The 21,330-nt window shown below is 40.8% G+C and overlaps 3 protein-coding genes across 6 annotated transcripts in view; 2 read left to right on the top strand and 1 right to left on the bottom strand.

The window, feature by feature from the left end:
- Positions 1 to 305: 305 nt before the first annotated feature.
- On the bottom strand, positions 306 to 2,577 carry rdh14b (retinol dehydrogenase 14b). The gene is made up of 2 exons (XM_053445231.1): positions 2,162 to 2,577; positions 306 to 1,447 (listed from the first exon to the last, which is right to left on the bottom strand). The coding sequence occupies exons 1-2, from the start codon at positions 2,513 to 2,515 to the stop codon at positions 830 to 832; spliced, it is 972 nt and encodes a 323-aa protein (XP_053301206.1). The 5' UTR covers positions 2,516 to 2,577; the 3' UTR covers positions 306 to 829.
- A 1,262-nt stretch (positions 2,578 to 3,839) lies between these two features.
- On the top strand, positions 3,840 to 18,028 carry LOC128460166 (interleukin-6 receptor subunit beta). Of its 2 annotated transcripts, none has more exons than XM_053445230.1 (16): positions 3,840 to 4,154; positions 12,347 to 12,616; positions 12,706 to 12,823; positions 12,926 to 13,095; positions 13,189 to 13,307; positions 13,438 to 13,461; positions 13,569 to 13,722; positions 14,104 to 14,186; positions 14,316 to 14,532; positions 14,656 to 14,820; positions 15,657 to 15,758; positions 15,836 to 15,976; positions 16,049 to 16,201; positions 16,458 to 16,542; positions 16,664 to 16,811; positions 17,130 to 17,212. In XM_053445230.1, the coding sequence occupies exons 1-15, from the start codon at positions 4,100 to 4,102 to the stop codon at positions 16,776 to 16,778; spliced, it is 1,971 nt and encodes a 656-aa protein (XP_053301205.1). In that variant the 5' UTR covers positions 3,840 to 4,099; the 3' UTR covers positions 16,779 to 16,811; positions 17,130 to 17,212. The 2 variants fall into 2 exon arrangements, with proteins under 2 accessions (XP_053301205.1, XP_053301204.1); XM_053445229.1 differs by having other exon boundaries at positions 3,842 to 4,154; positions 16,664 to 16,745; positions 17,130 to 18,028.
- A 528-nt stretch (positions 18,029 to 18,556) lies between these two features.
- The window catches only part of rngtt (RNA guanylyltransferase and 5'-phosphatase), a 69,590-nt gene continuing 66,816 nt past the window's right edge, over positions 18,557 to 21,330 (top strand). For all 3 annotated transcript variants that reach the window (XM_053445510.1, XM_053445509.1, XM_053445508.1), the window contains exons 1-2: positions 18,557 to 18,950; positions 21,143 to 21,252. In XM_053445510.1, the coding sequence (XP_053301485.1) occupies positions 18,887 to 18,950; positions 21,143 to 21,252 (174 nt within the window). In that variant the 5' untranslated portion in view covers positions 18,557 to 18,886. The remainder of the gene's footprint in view (positions 18,951 to 21,142; positions 21,253 to 21,330) is intronic.

Below are 21,330 nucleotides of genomic sequence, written 5' to 3'. Positions count from 1 at the left end.
AGATATCACTTCCTTTTATAGAAAACAGAGGACATCTGAAAATTTTCATATTGGAGAAAGTGAATATTTGTATTGACAGATTAACAAAATTATTCTTCGGGCAGCCAATTTAAATCAATTGACTAAAGATGACATGATGTAAAATGTGTTTTTTTTGGGGAGGATGCAATTTTCTGGTATTTACAGACATTCATATTGATTTATTATACCTGATCTATAATCAGTTATGTTTACTCCACCCTCTGTATTAAACATTTGTTACAAGCAGGGGTTTTCTAAGTATATAAAGGACATGCAGTCATCTCTTGAGTTTTTCTTGTATTTATTCTAGAGCATCTAAATTTCACATTATAGATTATTGCTTCATATCCTTTCACTTCTCTCTGGGGTAAGAAAGGATTTAGATATGAGACTGAATCCATCCACAGGAGGGAGCCACACTTCAGCAGTAGCAGCAGCAGCAGCATCTGGAGGATCACATCTGGAGTTTATCGATACCTTGTCTTTCTAGTGAGGTGAAAAGTAAGACACTAACTCCTGTCCACTCTTTAGAAGGCCATCAATTTTACAGGCTCATTTTTCACTTTTTAAAATGTCACACAATCTCTGCAACGTACTCTAAGCACACTTCAGCAAATACACTTAATTTACACACTTATTACAAGATGACATACTGTCAGGCCATTCATTATTTGATCCCAAAGGTGGCAACTGGTCTTTACACAAGCCGTCTCTCCCCGTAGAGTCAACGTGAAGCTGCTGGGGATTAATTATCTTGTCTGAGAATGCACCAGTCCCCTGAGGAACCATCGGCAGAGCAGGGCTGTGCTCAGTCAGTGAGTCCAACCATCCTGCTGCTTATGTCCCACAGTTTCTTGGCTGCTTGGTCATCTGTAGCTTTGGCCATCAGCTCCTCCTCCACGCAGTTAGCGAAACACTTCCCCGACACTCCCTCCACCTCTGGGGAGCAGGCCAGGTAGAGGGGAGTCTGGGCCCCCTCCAGTGGACTCTTGAAAAAGATCAGCGAAGCAAGGTAGAAGAGCGGCTTTGCCAGGAGAGGGATTTGAACATGCCTGCCGAGCCTGGTCCTCACGATGCCCGGGGTGAGAGCGTTGACCGTGACCCCCGTGCCCTCCAGCCGACGAGCCAGTTCCAGTGTGAACAGCAGGTTGGCCAACTTGCTCTGGCTGTAGCAGGAGGCCTTGTTGTAGTCACTCTCGCTGTTCAGGTCGTCGAAGTTGATCTGGCCGTACTTGTAGAGCTTCGAGGAGACCACCACGATGCGGCTGGGAGCTGACGTCTTCAGGAGGTCCAGCAGGAGGTGGCTGAGCAGGAAGTGACCCAGGTGGTTCACACCGAGCTGCATCTCGAAACCATCCTCCGTCATCATGTGGGGACACTGGTAGAGTCCCGCGTTGTTGACGAGAACGTCAATCTTGGACTCCTCCTAACGGGTCAGAGACATTTTAATACCAGACTCAAGGAAGGATTAAGGAATAATCTTAATTTAATCTGTATAATGAGGCGCTTGTAACAGAAAACATACTATTTATCTATCTTATATACACTGCAGACCTTTATCCTGAACCTGCATTCATTTAAGCTCTAATAGATTCTCTGAATAAGTATTTTGGTGTTCACACTGAGACACCCAGTGGTCGTGGGAGGTAAACGTTGGCTCAGGGGAAAGAAATGATGATTTAAATATTGCACAGAAATATCCCAAAGGGATATGGACTTACAGGAGTTAAAGTGATGCAACAATGGTGAAAAAGTCTGAACTTCCATTATCCCACAATTCAAAAAGTCTGATTAAAACATAGATGATTCAAATGACTTTTTTGGGGGGTTACTAGGAATATTCACAATATTCGCTTTATATTTCCCTCTATTTTTCTACTTAAAGTGTTTATTATGAAAAACTGATTCTACTTTCACTTAGGAGCAAATATTTTGAACAAATAAAAAACAAAACTTTGATATATATTGCAATGAAGTTTTGTTTAATCTTGATGTTATATTTTGGACTTTTCAGGTGACTGTGGGTTTAGTGACAGTTATGAAGTAAACAACTTTTACAGTCATTCGTAAAGCAGAACTGAACCATGATGAATAAACTGATGGAGGACATTTGATCCAAATTCTCCACCATCACGCTCACCTGAGAAATCTCCTCACAGAACCTCCGGACTGACCTGAGAGAAGCGAGGTCCAGGTGTTTGACGACCACCTCCCCCTGCTCCGCTCCAGCCGTCCTCCGGATGTCCCGGGCCGCCTCCTCCGCGCTCCCCCGGTCCCGACAGGCCATGATGACCCGGGCCTGGAGCTTCAGCAGCTCCTCGGTCAGGGCCCGCCCGATCCCGCTGTTAGCCCCGGTCACGATGACAGTCTTCCCCTGCATCGTGCCGGCCGCATACCGGATCAGCTTGCCGGCTTTTTTCACGGGAAACAAGCGGCGCATGAGGACGAGGACCCCTCCGCCGACAACAGCGGCGATCAGCACCGCGGTGGCCATGGAAGCGGGGACCGGAGACAGGTCAGCGGGAACGAGGAGCGTGTTACGGTGTGTTATGTGTTCAAGTTACAAAATGACCCCGGAAGTAATTACTACCGAAATCACAACACACACATATCAACGTTACACTAAATATTGCGGGTAATTTCCTTAATTAACAATAAAACGTATAATACTGTACTGATAATATTAATAATGATGATATTAATAATAAACAAATTTTGAATAACTGTTCACTCGTTTAGCAGCAATGTAAACATGCTAGCTGCATTAGCTTGTTTTCCAATGCTCTAAAACTACTTCCGGGTTACTTTCTCAACCGAACCACATCATACTATAAACTAATTGTAGCTCTTCACCTGTTTAAAAAATGTTTAAACACAGAAGACATTATAACTGAGTTCATTTATAAAGGAGAAGACTATCGGCCAAGATCGGTCGATAGTCTTCTGATATTGTCTTTGCACCAATTTCGATCTCATTTTAAGTTACAGGCATCAGCCACTAGGTGGAGCGCTATGCCTACAAAGTTGTTCTATGTATCTGTCTGTCCGTCCGTTTGTCCATCTCTCTCTCTCTCTCTCTCTCTCTCTCTCTCTCTCTCTCTCTCTCTCTCTCTCTCTCTCTCTCTTCTCTGTGTTGTTCAACTGTTCATAAGGACAAAACTATTATAAAACATTGCTGATTAATTATCTGTACGTCTACTAATCGATTAACTATCAACTAATTAAGTGCAGTAATTGTTGCATATAGAGCGTTTTTCTTATTATTTAAGCATTTACTAACGATTGACATTGCTCTTATTTACCCTATTAATATTTATTTATCTATTTATTCATTCATTTGTTTAATCATGCAAGTCTTTCAATTTTGTTGTTCTACTTTCTGCTATTGTTCCATTGTATTTATCTCATAATTTCTTCCTTGTAAAGCACTAAAATTGTTAAGAGAAGAGCTGTATATATATACAGCTTACTCTAATTATTGTTATTATTATTATTATTAGTAGTAGTATAAGAATTAGTAGCAGTATTAGTAGTAGTAGTAGTATGGGTGTTAGGGGCTATAATTTCCAAAAGGCCATTTTTGTGGCACAATAAAGAGTTTGTGCTTTTTTGACAAGTCTGACATTTCTCATAGTTGATCATAATATAACATTACTGAAACATACCTGGTAGAATAAGATTTTCAGGCTCTCTGTCTTTTGTGTATGAATTAGCAAAGTTATACACAAGGTGCTCTGCCACTGATGATCTGACTCACTCTCTCCTGATCCGTTGCCACAAAACAGACACAACTCATCAAAGTCTCAGAGGCAGCGGACAAGTTACTTCACTTCCTCTTGGCTCTCCGTGTCTCCAGTTGTGTAATCCCTCTTGTTTGTTTCAGGCTTTGCTGTACTTCCCGTTTCCTTGACGGCTGATACACACAGAGTATAAGAGAGGAAATGCGGTGCAGTGCAGGAAACAGTATGTTCTAACAGCAACTTTTAAAACGCTGTTCTCCAATGCCTCTGGATATCTGACACCTCTGAATGTGTCTAAGACGGGACTTTCTTTTATCTGTGGCAACCGGACAGAAGAGATGTATCCCTTCCAAGTGACATACATCCTGGCTTCAATCCTCTTCGCTGTTAAAGGTGAGAAATGCTTTTATATCTTAATTTGTCTTGTCGTATGCTGACATATGGTTTTAAAATGCAGATGCAGGACCTGACTTGTCAAATGCTGTTAAGAGCTTTCTGGAAAATGCTTCTTTTGTTTTGGTTTCATAACAAAGTGTTTACCGTGGATAATACGGGAGAGGTATTTATTATCTTAACAAAAGCTGTAAATGTTTTTAAATCAAATCAAACTTTCTAGATAATTTAGTGTCCAGAAAACATGTTTATCTCTGTGACTGGAATATGACGATGTAGTGGTGCTGGAGTGGATGATGTTTGGAGCCCATTTTTCTGCTCTGATTGAAACAAGATATTTCTCTAATGGGCTCTTCATACCGTCTGAGCTATTATGAAATAACTCGTGGCACTAATGTACTCTAAATGAAACTACAGTCTTCCTGTGCCTCCGCTTCAACTGGAAATCTAAGTCTCTGTTTAAAAACTCATGGAGATTAGGATGTTTTTTACCACTTTTTGTCAGAGGCTCAATTTCTAACACTACATGGACAATTAGTGTCTTAGCCAGGGGCGTCGTTAGGCCTTGTCGTTAGACATTTTAGGGGGGCTGAAGCCCCCCTAAAATGTGCTTCAGCCCCCCAAAATAATTATTGTGATTTTTTTTTTTTTTAATTAAACTATTGTTTTACACATGGACAAGTTATTTATAACTCTAACATGCTACATGTCATTTTAAATTGACTTCAGGGCCATGAACATGTCTTTTGATCTGATATTGACCTCAACCATGAATAAATTGAAATAAATGTGTATATATACAGTAAATATATAAATGATAATGACTTGTGTGTGTGTGTGTGCGTGCGTGTGTGTGTATGCGTGTGTGTGTACGTGTATGTGTGTGTGTGTGTGTGTGTGCTTGTGTGTGTGTGCGTGAGTGTGTGTGCGTGTCAGATGGGCCTGGTCAGTGTGATGGGTGGGCCCTCAGATGAGATGATAGTATTATTATTGTATTGTTGTCATAATTAATATATAGATTTGACCAAATGTAAAAAAGTTAAGAAACATTGTTTGTCTATGCTCTGCTGTGTTCATATGAATAGTAGCAAACTAAATGAATCACACTGATTTGTTTCACTCCAACACTGTGTTAATTGATCAATGAATCCTGTGTGTATATTCAGAAAGACAGAGGTAGATGTTACTATACTAGTTATTTTTATTCAAAAAGTTTAACATATTTACAACACATCATTAGATCATTTCAAATATGTACAAAGGGGGACAGGGGAGGGGTTTGTTTTGAGGAGTAGAAAAAGGGTGAGGGCGGGGGCTTCTCCAACTCTTCTCTCTCCTCCAGCTCATCTCGGCCTCCTCCTTTCTGTAGCTCAGTCCCATAGTTGGAGTTTTCTCCTGCTGCAGTTTCGTCTCCTTTCGGCCCTGAAGCAAGCACCTTCTCTTTCTCCTTCTCCATGTTGACCTCCACCTCACTGCTCACTTGTGCAGACTTGCTTCCAGAATTTTAGCCTTGGCCTGACAGTCAGTGAGCTCCGCCAAGCAGTCAACATAGGCCCTGAGGCGAGCATGCCCTTTCACTACCTCCTTCGTTATGACAACATCTTTGTCTTTCAGCTGGTTTTCCAGCTGCTCCACCTTCTCCGTCAGGGCCTGGATCTCATTCTCCTTCTCCGTCTCCATCTCCCTCTCGGTCTCAGTCTCAATCTTAATCTCCTTCTCCTTCTCCTTCTCCTTCTCCTCCTCCTTCTCCTTCTCCACCGCCATCTTTATGATATCATCTCTGTCTTTAAGATGGTTTTCCAGCCGCCACACCTCCTCCTTAAGAATCAAAATGTTCCTGTTGGCTCGGAGGATTTCGACATTGTAGATCGTCACAAGTTTCTCCTTCTCCTTGTCCTTCTCCTTGTCCTTGTACTTCTTCTCTTTCTCCTTCTCCTTCTCCTTCTCCTTCTCTTTCTCCTTCTCTTTCTCCTTCTCTTTCTCTTTCTCCTTCTCCTTCTCCTTCTCCTTCTCTTTCTCCTTCTCTTTCTCTTTCTCTTTCTCTTTCTCTTTCTCTTTCTCCTTCTCCTTCTCCTTCTCCTTCTCCTTCTCCACCTCCACCTCCACCTCACTGCTACATCCTGTATCAGGCTGGGGTGGCTCCTGGTGCAGCCATGCTTCCATCATCTTCATCTTGGCCTGACAGTCAGTTAGCTCAGCAAGGCAGTCCAGGTAGGCCCTGAGGCGAGCGCGCCGTTTCTTCACCTCCTTCGCTATGACAACATCTTTCTCTTTCAGCTGGTTTTCCAGCTGCTCCACCTTCTCCGTCAGGGCCTGGATCTCATTCTCCTTCTCGGTCTCGGTCTCAATCTCCTTCCTCTTCTCCTTCTCCTTCTCCTTCTCTTTCTCCTTCTCTTTCTCCTTCTCCTTCTCCTTCTCCTTCTCCTTCTCCACCGCCATCTTTATGAACTCATCTCTGTCTTGAAGCTGGTCTTGCAGCTGCCACACCTCCTCCTTAAGAGCATTAATCCTCCTGTAGGCTGTGAGGAGTTCGTCATTGAGGATCTTCAGAATATCTGGTTTCTCCATGGTTCACCACAGAGAGTAGATGTATCTTTTGAAGAAGCTGTTGGATGAGTTGATGCACTGTTTTCCGAAGAAGTTTCTGCTCTTGTCTGGAACTTGAAGTCAAAAGGCTTTATGTCTGCAGGTGACAGGATGAAATAGTGTGTAAGATTTAGGTGAATTTGATCAATCAAACATTCAATATAAAACAATTGACACAGATAGAGAGACACACGCAGAGAGAATGAGAGAGAGAGAGAGAGACAGACTGGCTGGTTTAAGCGAGAGATTGAGATTGAGAGAGAGAGAGAGAGAGAGAGAGAGAGAGAGAGAGAGAGAGAGAGAGAGAGAGAGAGAGAGAGAGAGACTCCCCTCCTGCTACTTGTGTATCTGGTTGCCATGGAAACTAAGAGAAATCTAAACTCTGAGTGCACCACTCAAACAACTATAATTCAGAAACTATAAGTCCTATCTGTGAAATAAAGACATCGGGAGAATTCCAAGACTTTGCCGGACACACAGATATATTGAAATTTGTGAGAGTAAAAAAATGGGGACGTGTGAAGTAGTTATGCAAGTTGATGCTCCTTCCAGAAAAGTTTTCTCTGAAATAACATTAGACCCAATAGAGAGGGATTGTTTTTTTCCTTAAAGCAGCTACACACCTCATGTAATGTGCTCCTAGCATTAACTTAAGCTTCCATCAACTTGTCCTTCAACACATTCAAACTACACATTAACCAAAAAATCACCAGTAAATTTTTTGGGAAAATAAAACTTCCCTCATCAATCACCATGGCACCAAGCCCCTTTGATTTGAATTTGAATCTGAATTTGATTGGCAGTGATGGAAGCTGTTGTTTTTTTACTTTATCTTAAATACTAAAGTTAACACCAAGGTTAATCTTCCCAATGTTACAAAACACATCGTTTGGTAGAATAAGATGTGAAATGGGAACATTTCCTGGTGCTACAGGTGTTTTGTCCACAATGCCTCGCTCTGCCTGGCCTCGGTGACCTAACGCTACTTAGCATCACGTTAACAAATATCACTCATTAAGATAAGCAGCAGAAAACACAAAAGAAGCCAGCAACAATATTTTCACATTTGTCATAATAGCAACAGAAAACCGCACATTATCAACATGTAACAGCAGAAGCTTCATATTATACAGTGGTTTAATTTCAAACTTGAATAATGAGCCTGAATTGTATTGGTTAGCATGCTGGGTAAACACAGAGAGAGGGTAAGACATGACTTACCTCAGTCAAGGTCAGAGTGCAATAGCAGCTGTCTTAAAATTTAACAGTATTTAAAGCAATCAACAGCCAATCAGAGGTCTCCTATCAAAATACCAACTTTGATGCTGTTCATTAAAGCATCAAAGGAGGTATTGAGAGAGTGTCCCTGTCAATCAAAATAATCTTCTATTTCAAATCTTAGCGTCTGGTTGCTATGGTGATATAACCACCTACTGATGAGGAAGTTTTGCGATCATTTATTTCTGTAAATAAAAACAGGACGTTTCATTTTGGTGGACTTTTAATTGCGTCATTCTTGCAGCATCTGATCTTTAATTTTTTTAATGGCTCCTGTCTTATCACCTTCTTGTCTTAGTATTTATATATATATATATATATACATATTATATATATTATATATATATATATATACAATATATATTTACATATATGTTTATATACATTAACATATGCATGTAATAATTGAAACAAAATACATTGTTCATTTCGTCGTGTAACTCTTAGCCGCAGTATTTCATCACAAACGAACATGTGAACATTATACAACCCAGGATATTTCCAAACAAAATTCAGACTTAAATAGTTTAAATTTATTTTACCAAGAGGTTCATGTCACACTGTATGGAGAATATTTAAGATAAGACGATTTTCTACAACCACAAATTCCATTGCACAAGTGTTTTGCAGCAGAAAATACCTTCATAGGTGTCTATGGATGAGAGTAATTCAACTCAGAGCTCAAACAAAACCTAAAGAATCACGGAGACGGATGACCAATTACAATACATATGATTAACTGGATATGAAATGACTTCTACAAGAGGATATGACATTTTGATCATTTTGCGCAGCCCTAGTTTTCATTGAAATGCTTGTTCTCTCACATGAAAATACTTTGTTCTTTAAAATGCACAACAATGTTTGTCAGTAGGACTTCCTGATATCTTCCTCAACGATGAATGGACACACATTCTGTTCATCCACCGACTGCCCTACCTTACACATGGCATGACAGTATGATTTTGAAGGTCGGATTTCAAAAACATCTCAGAGTTAATTTTTACTGTTTTAGATTCTTAGTACTGGAGATTCTTAACATCTTTCTGTCTAAAGTTGATTTTAGGTCTATTTAAGAAGACGTGTACTGTTTGTAGTGATCTTTTAATGCAAAATGCAACAAATTGGTAGCCAACATGGTCTATCAATGAGGCCTAACTGGTTTGACCGCTATAGAGGCTGTTGGAATATATGAACTTCATTTGTTTGGTTAATCTTTATAGTTATTTCTAGTTTCTTGGTAGTTGTTTGTTCTGCCTTAAAAGATATAAAACAAGCACGATGATTTCCATGACTTTTATAACTTCAGATGACAAGAAATAGCAAATAACGATTCAAAGGGAGCAAACAACATGGAACCTCGAACAAACACAGGAGAAATGATACATGTAAAATGATTTACAGTCAATTATATTAATGATTAGATAATAAGATATAACAAATACGATTCTTAGTTTCAAAATGTACTCAAAGGAGAGACGTTTAAATGTGCAAGAGTATTGACATTGACAAATGTGACAACTGAAACAATAACATTTGTATTGGAAGCTATCAAATCTGCACCATCAGCAAATGTAGTCATCCTTATAAATCCTAAACATCTCATTTAATTCAATTCAAAAATATATCAGGCAGCACTATTTTGACATGTGACCATCAAATACTACAAATTGCAGCACTGACTGAGCTTTCTCATAGGTTTGACCCAATAGTTAATCTCTGGGCTTCAGAAGAAAGTTTCCCTTTAAGTGCCACAATAAGAATCCTTTTCCAACAGTTTGGACATCTCCATCCACGACAGGTCCCACTGCACCTCCGTCACATCCAACTTGGTGGCAGGAAGCACCCCTGCTGGAACTTCCTGTTTGGAAACTGGCCAGCAGCTCCAAGTGCAGAACTTCTGGTACCTTCAGGAAAATACAACAGGCAGTGAATCATTTACTTCACCACCTGTTGGGCTTGTCGTTCATGCAGTAGAAAGTAGGAAGTCAAGACGTATGAAGATTTTATAAATACTAACCTGTAGTGACAAACGAGCCAAACAGTCAAAGGAATGACGATCAGAAGTAGAACCCCACATGAAGCAATGATCCATTTCCAGGAACCTGATCAAGACGACATAATACTTGTTTAAATAAATAAAACTGTTATAATAACAACAACAATTGGATTTCCAATCAACTTGGCGGACAGATGTAGTAAGTGTCAGGAAAGGGCCCACTGTATTTTGGTATTAAGCCGATCCAGTCATTTTTTAACTCTTTCTTTAACATTGTGCTTTTAAAACGTTTTCCCAGGGAATAATTCTTGGACCTTAATGAAAAAAATCTGCCGTATGTAGAGGACTGATATCTATGAGTGTGTGAAATTTGGTGCAGCTTGATTGTATTTAAGGGGACTGCTGGGCCTTGTTGAATATGCGCTCTACTGAGTCCCATTGTAGTTTCTTTCATCTCATTAGATCCTGAGGGATCTTCCTGATGAAATTAGACCTTGATGAAAAGACAGAGCAGGAGGAGAACCAGACAACCAAAAGGCTTCACTCAATAATGAAAAATGTGTTGATTAATATTGAGTATTTCCTCCAAAACAAGTAGATGTATATGAATAAGAAAAATAACAGTGGAGGCTGGAGTCTCCTCTGATGTGAAGTTTCCTAAAAGAAACAACAGTTGATATGTGACACTGATCCACTTCTATAGAACACACAGCAGAGTGATGATGTTCAGCTGACCTCTGTCCGGTCTCTCTGATAACCAGCTCTCTGGACTCTGCAGCTGTCTGTCGTGGGACGCACACCTGTAGAAGCCTTCATCTTCCCGTGTCACATTCTTAAGAGTCATCTTTATGACCCGGTCTGAACCGGACGAACTGTTAGAGTCAATCAATGCTCTGTTTTTAAAGAAGCTGGTTTGTTTGTGTTTGCCGCTCTGATGCTGATAACACAAGGTGACATCGCCATCCGTAAACACAGGGGAGGCTTGGGTCTTCAGAATTATGTCGCCATCTGTGGACAAAAAATAGAAGGCAAGATTGAACTCCTACTTCTTTTAGCCCCTAAGGATGCTGAATTTTTGCGGGCGCAAACATTCAGCATCCTTAGGGGCTAAGCCACCCCTTTCTTTCAACCCTAGAAACGCCCCTGGTCTGAGCTGAGTTTTACTGCATGTGAGGATGGGTCTGGATCGCTGCCCTATTTGACACAAGTCCGGAAAAGGAGTTGAATTAAACCAAAGGTTGCTTTCAGTCATGCACTGAACTGAATGTGAAACAGAAAATATCTGAGTCAGTTTCTTTGGAAATGCTCTGTAATGTCTCCAGCTTTTGGCGTTAAGGGCCGACACCAGGGTTTATGAGCTGTTTACAAAAACATTTGATTTCCCGTCCTGTCCTGCCTCCTGCATGCTCGACCCTGACACCCTCCCTCTCCTGAATGATTTTCCTGTTGGCGTGAAAATTGCTGATCAGGGCGACCTCCTGCTGCATTCTTCATACGAGAAAGATTAACTCCAGAGAATGACGGATATTCCTCAATAAATCACTTAATTCAGTTTGTTTGTGATGGAAGATTTCTGGAAGCTGGTGAAAGGAGAACTCAGGCAGCAGCTGATATCTTATGCAGAAGATGTTAATGTAGACTTGATGCATCTAAGAGACCAGCAGGTGATACAATATACTAACGCCAACAGAGTAACATGAGCAATCGTCACCCCCATGTCTAAAGATGTCTCCCACAGAATCCCAGTATGTCTCCCTCACCCTGCGTCACCCATTCCAACAGCACGTCAATGAAAGGCTAACATTGCTTTCACTCTCTGTGTTACATGTAAGTGTTCACATCCCATTGGATAGTTAAGCCTAAAGCATGCACTCTTAAATCACGTCTCTGTACTGATTTAGCATAGAAAAGAATTGGAGTTGGTGCCTCTCCGTCTGGAGCATCTGAATTAGGTTTAAAACTCCTGCGAACAAATGAGCTTGGACACTACAATGTACTGCTATGTGGATCTTTATCTACAACCTGACCTTGGGTATTGTTTGGAGAGAAAGGAGTATGTGTGGAATGAGACAGGCTGGATTTGCACAGATATAATGTGTGAGGACGGTCAAAGATTCCTTCTCAAGGGTCAGACGGTAGAATCGATGTCTGTTAAGTACAAAGCTGCAGCCTGGTGCTTTGAGCTTAGTTTAACTTAATTTAATATCTTCTCATTTAACCATTGGCAACATGAAGTGTCCCTTTAATGTAACGGTTTGTTGCATCATTAGGACGCACTAGATGTTCCTTCACATTTTGAGGTGTTGCATTACATTGTCTCTCCCTGCAGGCCAGCACGTCCCCGGCTGTGATGTTTACCCTAAAGATCCGTACATCGAGGTGGGATCGAACACCAAGGTATTTTGCAAGAGGTGTGTCCAAGGCGAAGTCTACTGGACCCAGGACAAGGAGCGCATCGACCAGAGTCTGTCAAACACCACCAACAACCACACACACTCCGTCCTGTCACTGACCAACTTCACACAACTCAGTGCTGTGCTGGAGTGCCACAGTGCTAAGTTACACCAAGTCCTGGGCGGCACCATCATCAAAACCTACAGTACGAAGCCTTTTATGTTGTTGCATTCTAGCCGTTTAGATGAAATATATACATGTTTATTTATGATGCAAAACTTCCTCTTTCCACAGCAAAACCCAGCAAGATATCATGCATGTTGCATTATCATAATCAAGAACGTGGAGGTGTACCACAACTGTTGACGTGCAAATGGGAGCATCAGCCTCGTACAACAAACTACACTCTATTGTGAGTAGCTTCTCTTTTCTTTTGTGTCTGTAAGAATCATTGTAGTAACATTTATATTCCCTTTATCATTTATCTACTTAACTCAAAACGTTTATGTTTCAGTTTCTCCTCGCCAAGGGATTCCTGGAATAAGAGCATCTGGAATGTAACCACATGCACCTCCCCAGGATATAAAATAATACTGTTCGAGAACTTCAATGTTACTGTGTGTGCTAAAACTGATGCTTGGGAAGCGTGCTCCGACCCTTACGTATTTGATCCCTTTAAGATATGTAAGTATCAAGAAGTACATTGTGTGATTTCACGATTATGTTCTATGCTCATCGGTGTATTTGAAAGTGCTGCTCTGATTATGTTCCCCCAAGTGAAAATTATCCGCCCGAAGATAGAGGTATCTGTCGAGTCTAATAATCTGAAGATTCAGTGGAACCGGTCAGAAGCCATGTCAACGGAAGAAATAAAGTGTCAAGACAAATACACTGAGGTATGTCCGACACATATAAGTAAGAAATACAAAAAAGTTATTTTAATGTGAAAAACTACCATTGCTTGGTTCGTTGATAATTTAGTGAATGCACATTTTTTAAATACCTCTGGTGCCTTTTCTCTTCCAGACTGTTGGTAACAAAACTCCAAACGTAAGACACCCATTTTTCCCTGGCACCTTAAACGGAATTCATGTTTTCAAGTTTAAAAAAAACCTACTTGTCTCTAGCTGATGTCCTTTCCTTGGTTTTTCTCGAAGGTGTCCGATATCACTTTAAAGCCTAGAAAAGCTGGGTTAGTTACTAGGAAGGTAGAACCCTGCAGGAACTACAAGGTTTCAGTCCGCTGTGCTTTGGACAGCGCCCCCTGGAGCGACTGGAGCCTGGAGAAGACGGTTCTGACTAAATTCAATAGTAAGAAGAAATGTTTGCTCCAAACTGCATCACACTATATCCAGCCGTTCAGAAGGCATCATCTCTCTATTCAAAACCACTCAAAGATTATTAGATCTGATCAAAGGAGATCATTTAAACAGATCATTTCCTTTCCTTGTGTGTTTGTTGGTTTGTATGTTTGTTTGTTAGCAAGATTACACAATAAACACGTAACAGATTCCTGCTAAACTTGGTGGAAGGATGCAACATGAGTTACGAAATAAGCGTAGTTCTATCATTCATTATTTGCATCTGCTGTAGCTGAAAGTTTTGGGCTTCGGTTCGCGGTGTGAACAGTTGTGTTGTGTTGATTTGTGTAGTGTTGTTCCCTTGTGTGACAGTTTGATCATATGTTTACAGAGAGCGATGTCAAGCTGCACCTGTGGAGGACAGTAACCAGACCGGATACAAATGGAGTCAGAAAGGTTCATGCCATGTGGACGGTGAGGAGCCCTCTTCACGTTGCCTTTGTGTCGCACATTTTGAAATTCACTTCCTTCTTTATAACCCACATTCTCTAAAGAAAAACCAAAGTTCCTTGCATCACTAAGTGCCACAAACTGTCTCCACAGCCGATTCCTGCAACATGTGAGGGCACATTTTTCTACAAAATCCAACAGATTCCCGTCAAGCAACACACAACTGGGCTCAATTACACAGAAACTTTATGCAGCAATTCGACTTGTGATGTCTATATGAATGAAGAGGAGCACAGAGTGGATCTCATCGTGTTCCATAATGAATCTCCGCTCGTAAAGGACTCTGTTTACGTTCCAGCCGTTGCAGGGAGTGAGTCTTAATGTTATAGATTACTTCCTTTTTAGCAATGTATCGATTGACTTGTTTTCAGTGCATTTGGCCTCATGCGAATGTTGGCGATGCGGCATCAATCAGTTTCTTTTCACTTGGCAGGCCTCCCTCAGGTGACTGAAATCCGGACTTCAGCCTCAGGAGGCGTTGTCCTGGTCAGCTGGATGGCTCCTGTGCAGCCCGTCAGAGGCTACATGATCGACTGGACCCACGATGGAAATCAATATTACTGGAATGAGACCACATCCACCAGCACGTTGCTGTTTGGTGAGTCAACCGACCTGAAATGGAAGATAAACGCCAGATAGAATGAATACTTAGTGACGGTAAACAGGAAAACATGGAATAAGTGGGTAGAACCTGAGTCAAGCCCATCACTGACTCACTGTTAACTTGGCTGACCACCAGATCAATTAGTGTCTCATCTTTCATGGTTCAAGTGAAAAACTTAATGGATGCACTGCTCGGTAGTGCATTCGCTAGTACAATCTTGAATCCTTGAGAAAGGCGGAGTTTTTGAGAAATATGACTCACCTCTCACCGAGATGACTCATACACTCCGTGGTAGAACGATTCAGAGTGCATTGAAAGCTCCAGTGAATAATCCCAGTGATGTTTTCACTCGTGTATTTCACTTTCATTTTAGGAGTTGTTGTTTTCTTTATCTTACAATGGGCCATTTATATTTGAATACTTTTTATGAACATTTGATTTTTTATAGTTACCTAGACAGGCCAAACTAAACAGCTGTAGAGTTTTTATGACAACTGACGGCCATCACAGGGTCTTTGTCAGGTTTGGAGGGGGAGGGTGAGGTGAGGGGTATTAGGCTGCAACATGATACTTCACCACTAGAATTCACTAATATCTACACACTGAACCTTTAATTCACCAATCGACCAATCCCGAGTCAGTCCCAGCTGTTGATCATGATTTTTCACACTGTTTTTAAAGCATAAAATAATGAATTAAAGCCAAACTTTAATGATCTCTTCTTTAATGCCGAGAACTACCTGAAAGGACAAAAAACCTCTTTGTGAAAAATGTATTTGATGTTTACTTTGACTTTTTAGTTTAGCTTATTTGGCTTCCCTTTCTTGCAGACCTCCTGGATAAGAAGCAATACAACATCACAGTTACTCCCCTCTTTGATGACCAGACGGGTCGTGGCTCACAAGCCGATCCGATCTGCTCTCGAATAGGAGGTACAACCCTCTTCATGCTTTACAATGACTCAGAAGTTTAACCACAGTCTTTAAACTTGAAAACATGATCTCCACAGATCCAGATAACATCACTGCCAGTGTTCGAGCTAACCACAATAGTGCCAGTGTGAGCTGGGTCACACAGACGCAGGAGGAATGCAGTGGTGCGGTAATCTATTACAGGGTATTCTACACCACTCAGGAAGGACCGATGCACAGTAAGGCAAGCACAGACCTGTATGAAGAGATTTATTACCTTTGACAATTCCATTCATGAAATGTCTGTGAAGGTTTCCTCCTAGATGTAACTGTTGATAACAAAAAGCGGGACGTAATTCTAAAAGACCTGAAACCAGACACCCAATACAGCATCTACATCGAGGCCACAGCTTCCACTGGAACTTCTAAAAGCAGCCAGAGTTTCTTCAAAACCAAAACATCTGGTAAGTATAACTTTGAAAGGGCTGAGGTGTTTCTGGTTTTCAAAATGAATGTTACACATCTTATTTTTGATTTTATGAGCACTGCTGCAGCCCTCGTGAATTTGCATATATCCTTGATTGACTGGGGATGAGGGATTACATCAGGAGCAAGTTTAGAGCTGCACACGCCGTGACTCATTCATGTTGCTGTGACACCAACAGAACATAACAGTGATTGTATGGAGATTTGAACATGGTTTGTTTTTTTCTATTACAGATCCAAGGCTGATAACTGTGCTCAGTGTCTGTGGAAGCATCCTCATAATTATTGTGATATCTCTTGGATTGTGCTGCGCTATTCGGTAAGTTTCACATTGTTAGTGTCTGTCATGATTTAATAAAGGTTGATTTCAAATTAAAACACTAAACCAATGGACATTTTCATGTAAACTAATTAAAAAAAATCGGAAATCTTTCTTTCAGATGTAAGAAATTCAAGGAGAAGCCGGTGCCGGATCCAGGCCTCAGCTCTCTGGCAGAGTGGCTGTTACCAGATCATCCAAAGGTGAAGAGGGAAATGGGAATAATGACTAAATAACATATTAAAGTGGCTGAGATAAGTACATTCCAGGTAATTTTCATTCGTGACTCAGTTGATTTGGAATAGACAATAAAAAAAGTTAAGTCACAGTTGAAACAGATTCTCTTTGGGTGGCAAGAAAATTCAAACATCTCATTTTCTGCTCTGATAAATTATAATAGACATACAGCATTTTACCTTCAGTTTACAGAAAAATATATATACTTTATTTAAAACATAATCTTTCGGTTTGCATAATGAAAATAATGCTCTGGGTTTTTTGTAGGTTTTATCTCCTGAGGAAAATACAACAAAAAATCCCTTAATATCTCTTTGGTCTTTTCTTTTATGTGAATGTTATGTCCGCAGGAAATGTGCCTCTTCCATCCTTTCAGTGATCCGTCTGAAAGCTTCTGCGATAGGGTTTACACAGAGGAAATGCAGAAATCAACCGACAGTCCATCAGCTACAGGCTATTACCCAGAAAGTGACGAGGCTGAGGATTACAACGTTTCCACCGCATCTCTTACATTGAAACTACAGAATGAAAAACCAGATGAACACGTTGAGACACATCCGAGCTCTTCTGGAGAACCCCCAGAGCTACTGTCGCCAGGGAACAAACTTGTCGGCCCATACCGAAGTCAGAGGTCTGTGGAAACACCTGATCTGGGGACGGGTAAACAAAGTAAGGGTGTTCCAGTAAAACAGTCAGAAACAAAAGGACCGATGACGGTCTACGTCAGTTTGAACATGTTGAAAGAAGGGCCGGTGTTAGAAACAGTATCAAACTCCAATATCCAGGAATACATCAGACCTGAATAAAGATTCATTTTTCCACACTAGTTTGTGGCTTGGCAACGTGTCCAAAAATCGTATGTATGTAGAGGCTTTATGAAATCCAGCTTAAGTATTTACCTGATGTAAAGAATATTGTGACAACTGTATATGCCTTTAGTAACAGTTTTTCATTTGAACAAAATCTATGTGGACTGAACATTATGCAATGTAAAACATATTCCTTTTTTTTATTATTATACTGTTTGAGATGTTTATTTCTTTGTTTTTACTGAATAATCAAACTGGTGCCAACGGTATTGGGTTGTATAGTACAGAGGTTGCTTAAAGTTGTACAGTTTATATTATAGGGAATGATAACCTCCACCTTTTTGTCCCTCAGTGAGCAAATGTAAATAGAGGAACTTATATTTTGTTGTTAACCCCGTAATATTAGCTATGTGTTGTAATAAAAATAAGATGTCCTGTCATTCCCTGTCTGTTATCATTGACATATTCACTTGCAAAACATAGGTGGCATAGTTGAGACTACAATGCTCCTACCCACTTGCTCACAGCCATTATCTAATGTATGATCACAAATAGCAAACTTTGAGAATAATTTTTAATTATTTAAGACTTTATTAAGTACCACATAGACACTCAAAATAAAAATCTGTCTACGATTTCACGTTTAAATTGCAACAATCACAACATTCCGTCCTTTCATTTACAAAAACTATTCAAAATGTTGAATATTTCAGAAAAATACATAATGGGATGAATCTGATCATTTCTGATGGAGTTCAATATTTTAAAGTTTAAATGTTGAAACATATATAATTGGTTACGAATGAGAAACGAGGAAAAAACGTTTTAGTAATGTCTTCTTTCATATTGATGCTTATTTTTTGTAGAAGGTATTTTTTTTTCCAGCTCAGTGACACTGCACCCAGCGTCCACAGGGGGCAGTGTGACGCTTGAAGTCGCCTAAAATACAAATATTAACAACCAGAGGAAGAAGGCTAGTTTATGTCCTGAACTAGCCAGCTAGCTACCTCCATCTGTGGCTGCTGTGGATTAAAGGATAAACACACAGGAAATATAACGCCGTCGCTGGGATACTGATATGCCGGGAGTCGCTGGAACGTATGTTTCGTGCACTGGCCCGTCGGCCCGTCAGAAAGTGGACCGGCCTTAAATTTCTTGGATGATTCGCCTGAATTAGCAGCTGAAGGGCCTCGAGTCCGCGGTGCTCGGGTGAACGACCAACCGGGGGAAAGCCACGACCTCGCGGGGGGTAGCATTAAGCCGCAGCCTGCTATTAACCGAGGATTCACTGCACCAACATGTCACACGTCGGACCCCCTCCTCGGTGGCGGAACTGTCCCAGAAAGGGACATCCTGTGGCGGGTGAGCAGAGAACCAAAAACCCAAACAACTCATAGAACCAGCGTTAGGTAGAGACAGCTTAATGCTCGCTGGGCTAGCATTAGCTCCGCGCCGTGTCTCACAACATGCTGGTGCAACACCGCCTGGTTTACTTGTCCTGCCGTTACAATCACTGTGTGGCTATCTCGGTTCATTCTCTGTCCGTCAAAAAACTGCCAGGTTAGCATCACAATGTGACGTCGTTAGCCGGTTGTGTGGTCCATGTTGACATAATTCTACCCATAGCTAGTTGTTGTTGCTAGCAGGTAGATAGCCGATGTATTGAATGAGCGCTGTGGATAATATTAGTGCAAAGTGTGTTACAAATAAGTGTGAACTTCTGCCATTGTCAGCGAGACTATCTTTATTTGCCAGATTTTCAAATGGAGCTCGGTATGAAGCTATATTCGTCTGCGTGCTCTTTAGCCGACTTTGCGCCTGTTGCTATCGGGCTGTCAAAGCTCAACGCCTCCCTGATAAACGTTGAATCTGCGAGTGTCTAACTCTAAATTCACTTGGATATAAACAAAGTTGTTGGCTGTGTTGCGTTTATTAGTTTGCCAGGCTTGTACAGCGCTTAACTTAGGTGTTGTTGATGTTTTAGCCTTAGCTAGCTGCGTTGTGGAGGCATCACGTGTCAAAACAAACCGGGAGCATGGTGCACAGTACATGATGCTGTGATTCTGTTACATGTCCCGAAACATAAACGCCACATTTTCTTCACACCAGTGCATCATCTAGAGAGGGATCCAGATTCAAGGTGCAGACGTATTACTCTTTAGAAAGTAGAGTCCATTGTTTTATTGATTATCACCTGATGGGACCCCAGGACAAACCTCTTCCTTGATGTGTGTACTTTTAATCCAAACAATAATACCCTGTCTTGGCCTCTCCCCACAGGGAATTTGACAGTTTTAGTAATTATACTTTTTTGGATTTTACTGTAATGCACTTCATAGTGTTCCCCTCAGCGCCATTGCTGAATTCCTGCCCCCCTATGAATATGCAGAGCCTCAGATTCTCCAGCTCTGGCTCTGCTGACTGTCACTAATTCCAAACTCGAGAATAAAAGGGACTGGGGTTTTGCAGTCAAGGCTCCTCAGCTCTGGAACTCCTGGCCCGAGGATCAGAGACTTGCAGAATTTTATAATTTAAATGTTTTATTAATAGTAGTACACCATTATTTTATCTACAAGCTTTGGCAGGTTTATTGTTATATATCGTTATTCTTTTTATCCTTTATTTCTTATAACGTATTATGCGATCCTACAATCTTATTTGTCTCAGTTTTGAAATGTTGGTTTATGTTTTTATCCTGTTTCAACCATGGAAAGCCCTTTTTTTTACCCAGTGTTGAAAAATGTATTATATTACCAGGCCAAAGCAGACAACTAGCCCACTGGCCCCAGATTCCCAGTTTTACTCCGTATTATTTGGGTTTTCAGATTTTCAAAATTCACAAACCTGTTGGAAATTTGTACCAGTGAGAGGCAATATCAGCTCTGATGGGTCGTCCATCTTCCACCTGCTCTTTGTGTGGGACTATCGGTGGAACTCTAGTTTGAAGGAATCTAATTGGTTTGGTTCTTTCATAATAGATAGAGAACTTTATAGAAATAATCAACAAGTCTTTCCATCCATAAGATGTCTAATTTTTTTTTCCTAGTTTCAGGTTAAAATACCATAATATCTTGTTTAGTCTGAAGAGCTGTCAAAGGTTTGAGGATGTTGGGGCTACTAGAATAGGAAACTAAAGGAAAATGGCAAATATTTAGATTTTGAGAGAACTTATTTTTGGGGCATTTCTTCTTTAAAAAGAGTGAGGGCACCAACAGGGAACATAATGAGACTGCCATGTGTAATGGCCGTCAGTCGGGGCCCGAACAACAAATCTTCCTCCTGAACCCCAACAGCATAAATCTGGTCATGCAGCTTTAACGCATTAGTAGTGTGATTAAGTGTTGTCATTGTGGTGGCTTTGGATACACATGTATAGATTATTTTACTAAGTTCTTTAGAAGTTCAGGTAATGAATGGATTAGAATACAGTGTGCATGAGGGCTCTAACAAAATTATCCACCTTCAAGGGTCTCTACTCAGAGCACAGAGGTTTTATACTTAATACTTTTACAAGGATCACAGATTGATTGATTGGTTTTTATTATCCCTCTCAGGTAAATTCCTTCCAATGAAAACAATGTTGGGCCCCAGATACGATGACCAAGTTGCAGAGGGGAACAGGTTCAATCCGGAAATGCTGTCCAACTTCTTAAAAAGCCTAAAAGTAAGTAACTCCACCATGACTTAAATTTCTGATTCTGAAACTGAAAAATTAACAACGCGCTCTTTCTGTGTCCGTCTC

The sequence above is a fragment of the Pleuronectes platessa genome, chromosome 17 (assembly GCF_947347685.1).
Source record: "Pleuronectes platessa chromosome 17, fPlePla1.1, whole genome shotgun sequence".
NCBI classification, from domain to species: domain Eukaryota; kingdom Metazoa; phylum Chordata; class Actinopteri; order Pleuronectiformes; family Pleuronectidae; genus Pleuronectes; species Pleuronectes platessa.
Note: the sequence above shows the minus strand (reverse complement) of the source record. Positions and strands in the feature narration are given on the sequence as shown.

Bases quoted from the DNA above. Each gene is read 5' to 3' on its own strand.
- rdh14b (XM_053445231.1), bottom strand. From the start codon at position 2,515: ATGGCCACCGCGGTGCTGATCGCCGCTGTTGTCGGCGGAGGGGTCCTC. The intron at 1,448-2,161 runs GTGAGCGTGATG...CTGACCCGTTAG, and splicing joins TCTGTGAGGAGATTTCTCAG to GAGGAGTCCAAGATTGACGT.
- LOC128460166 (XM_053445229.1), top strand. From the start codon at position 4,100: ATGTATCCCTTCCAAGTGACATACATCCTGGCTTCAATCCTCTTCGCT. The intron at 14,187-14,315 runs GTGAGGAGCCCT...CTGTCTCCACAG, and splicing joins AGGTTCATGCCATGTGGACG to CCGATTCCTGCAACATGTGA. The intron at 14,533-14,655 runs GTGAGTCTTAAT...TTCACTTGGCAG, and splicing joins CGTTCCAGCCGTTGCAGGGA to GCCTCCCTCAGGTGACTGAA.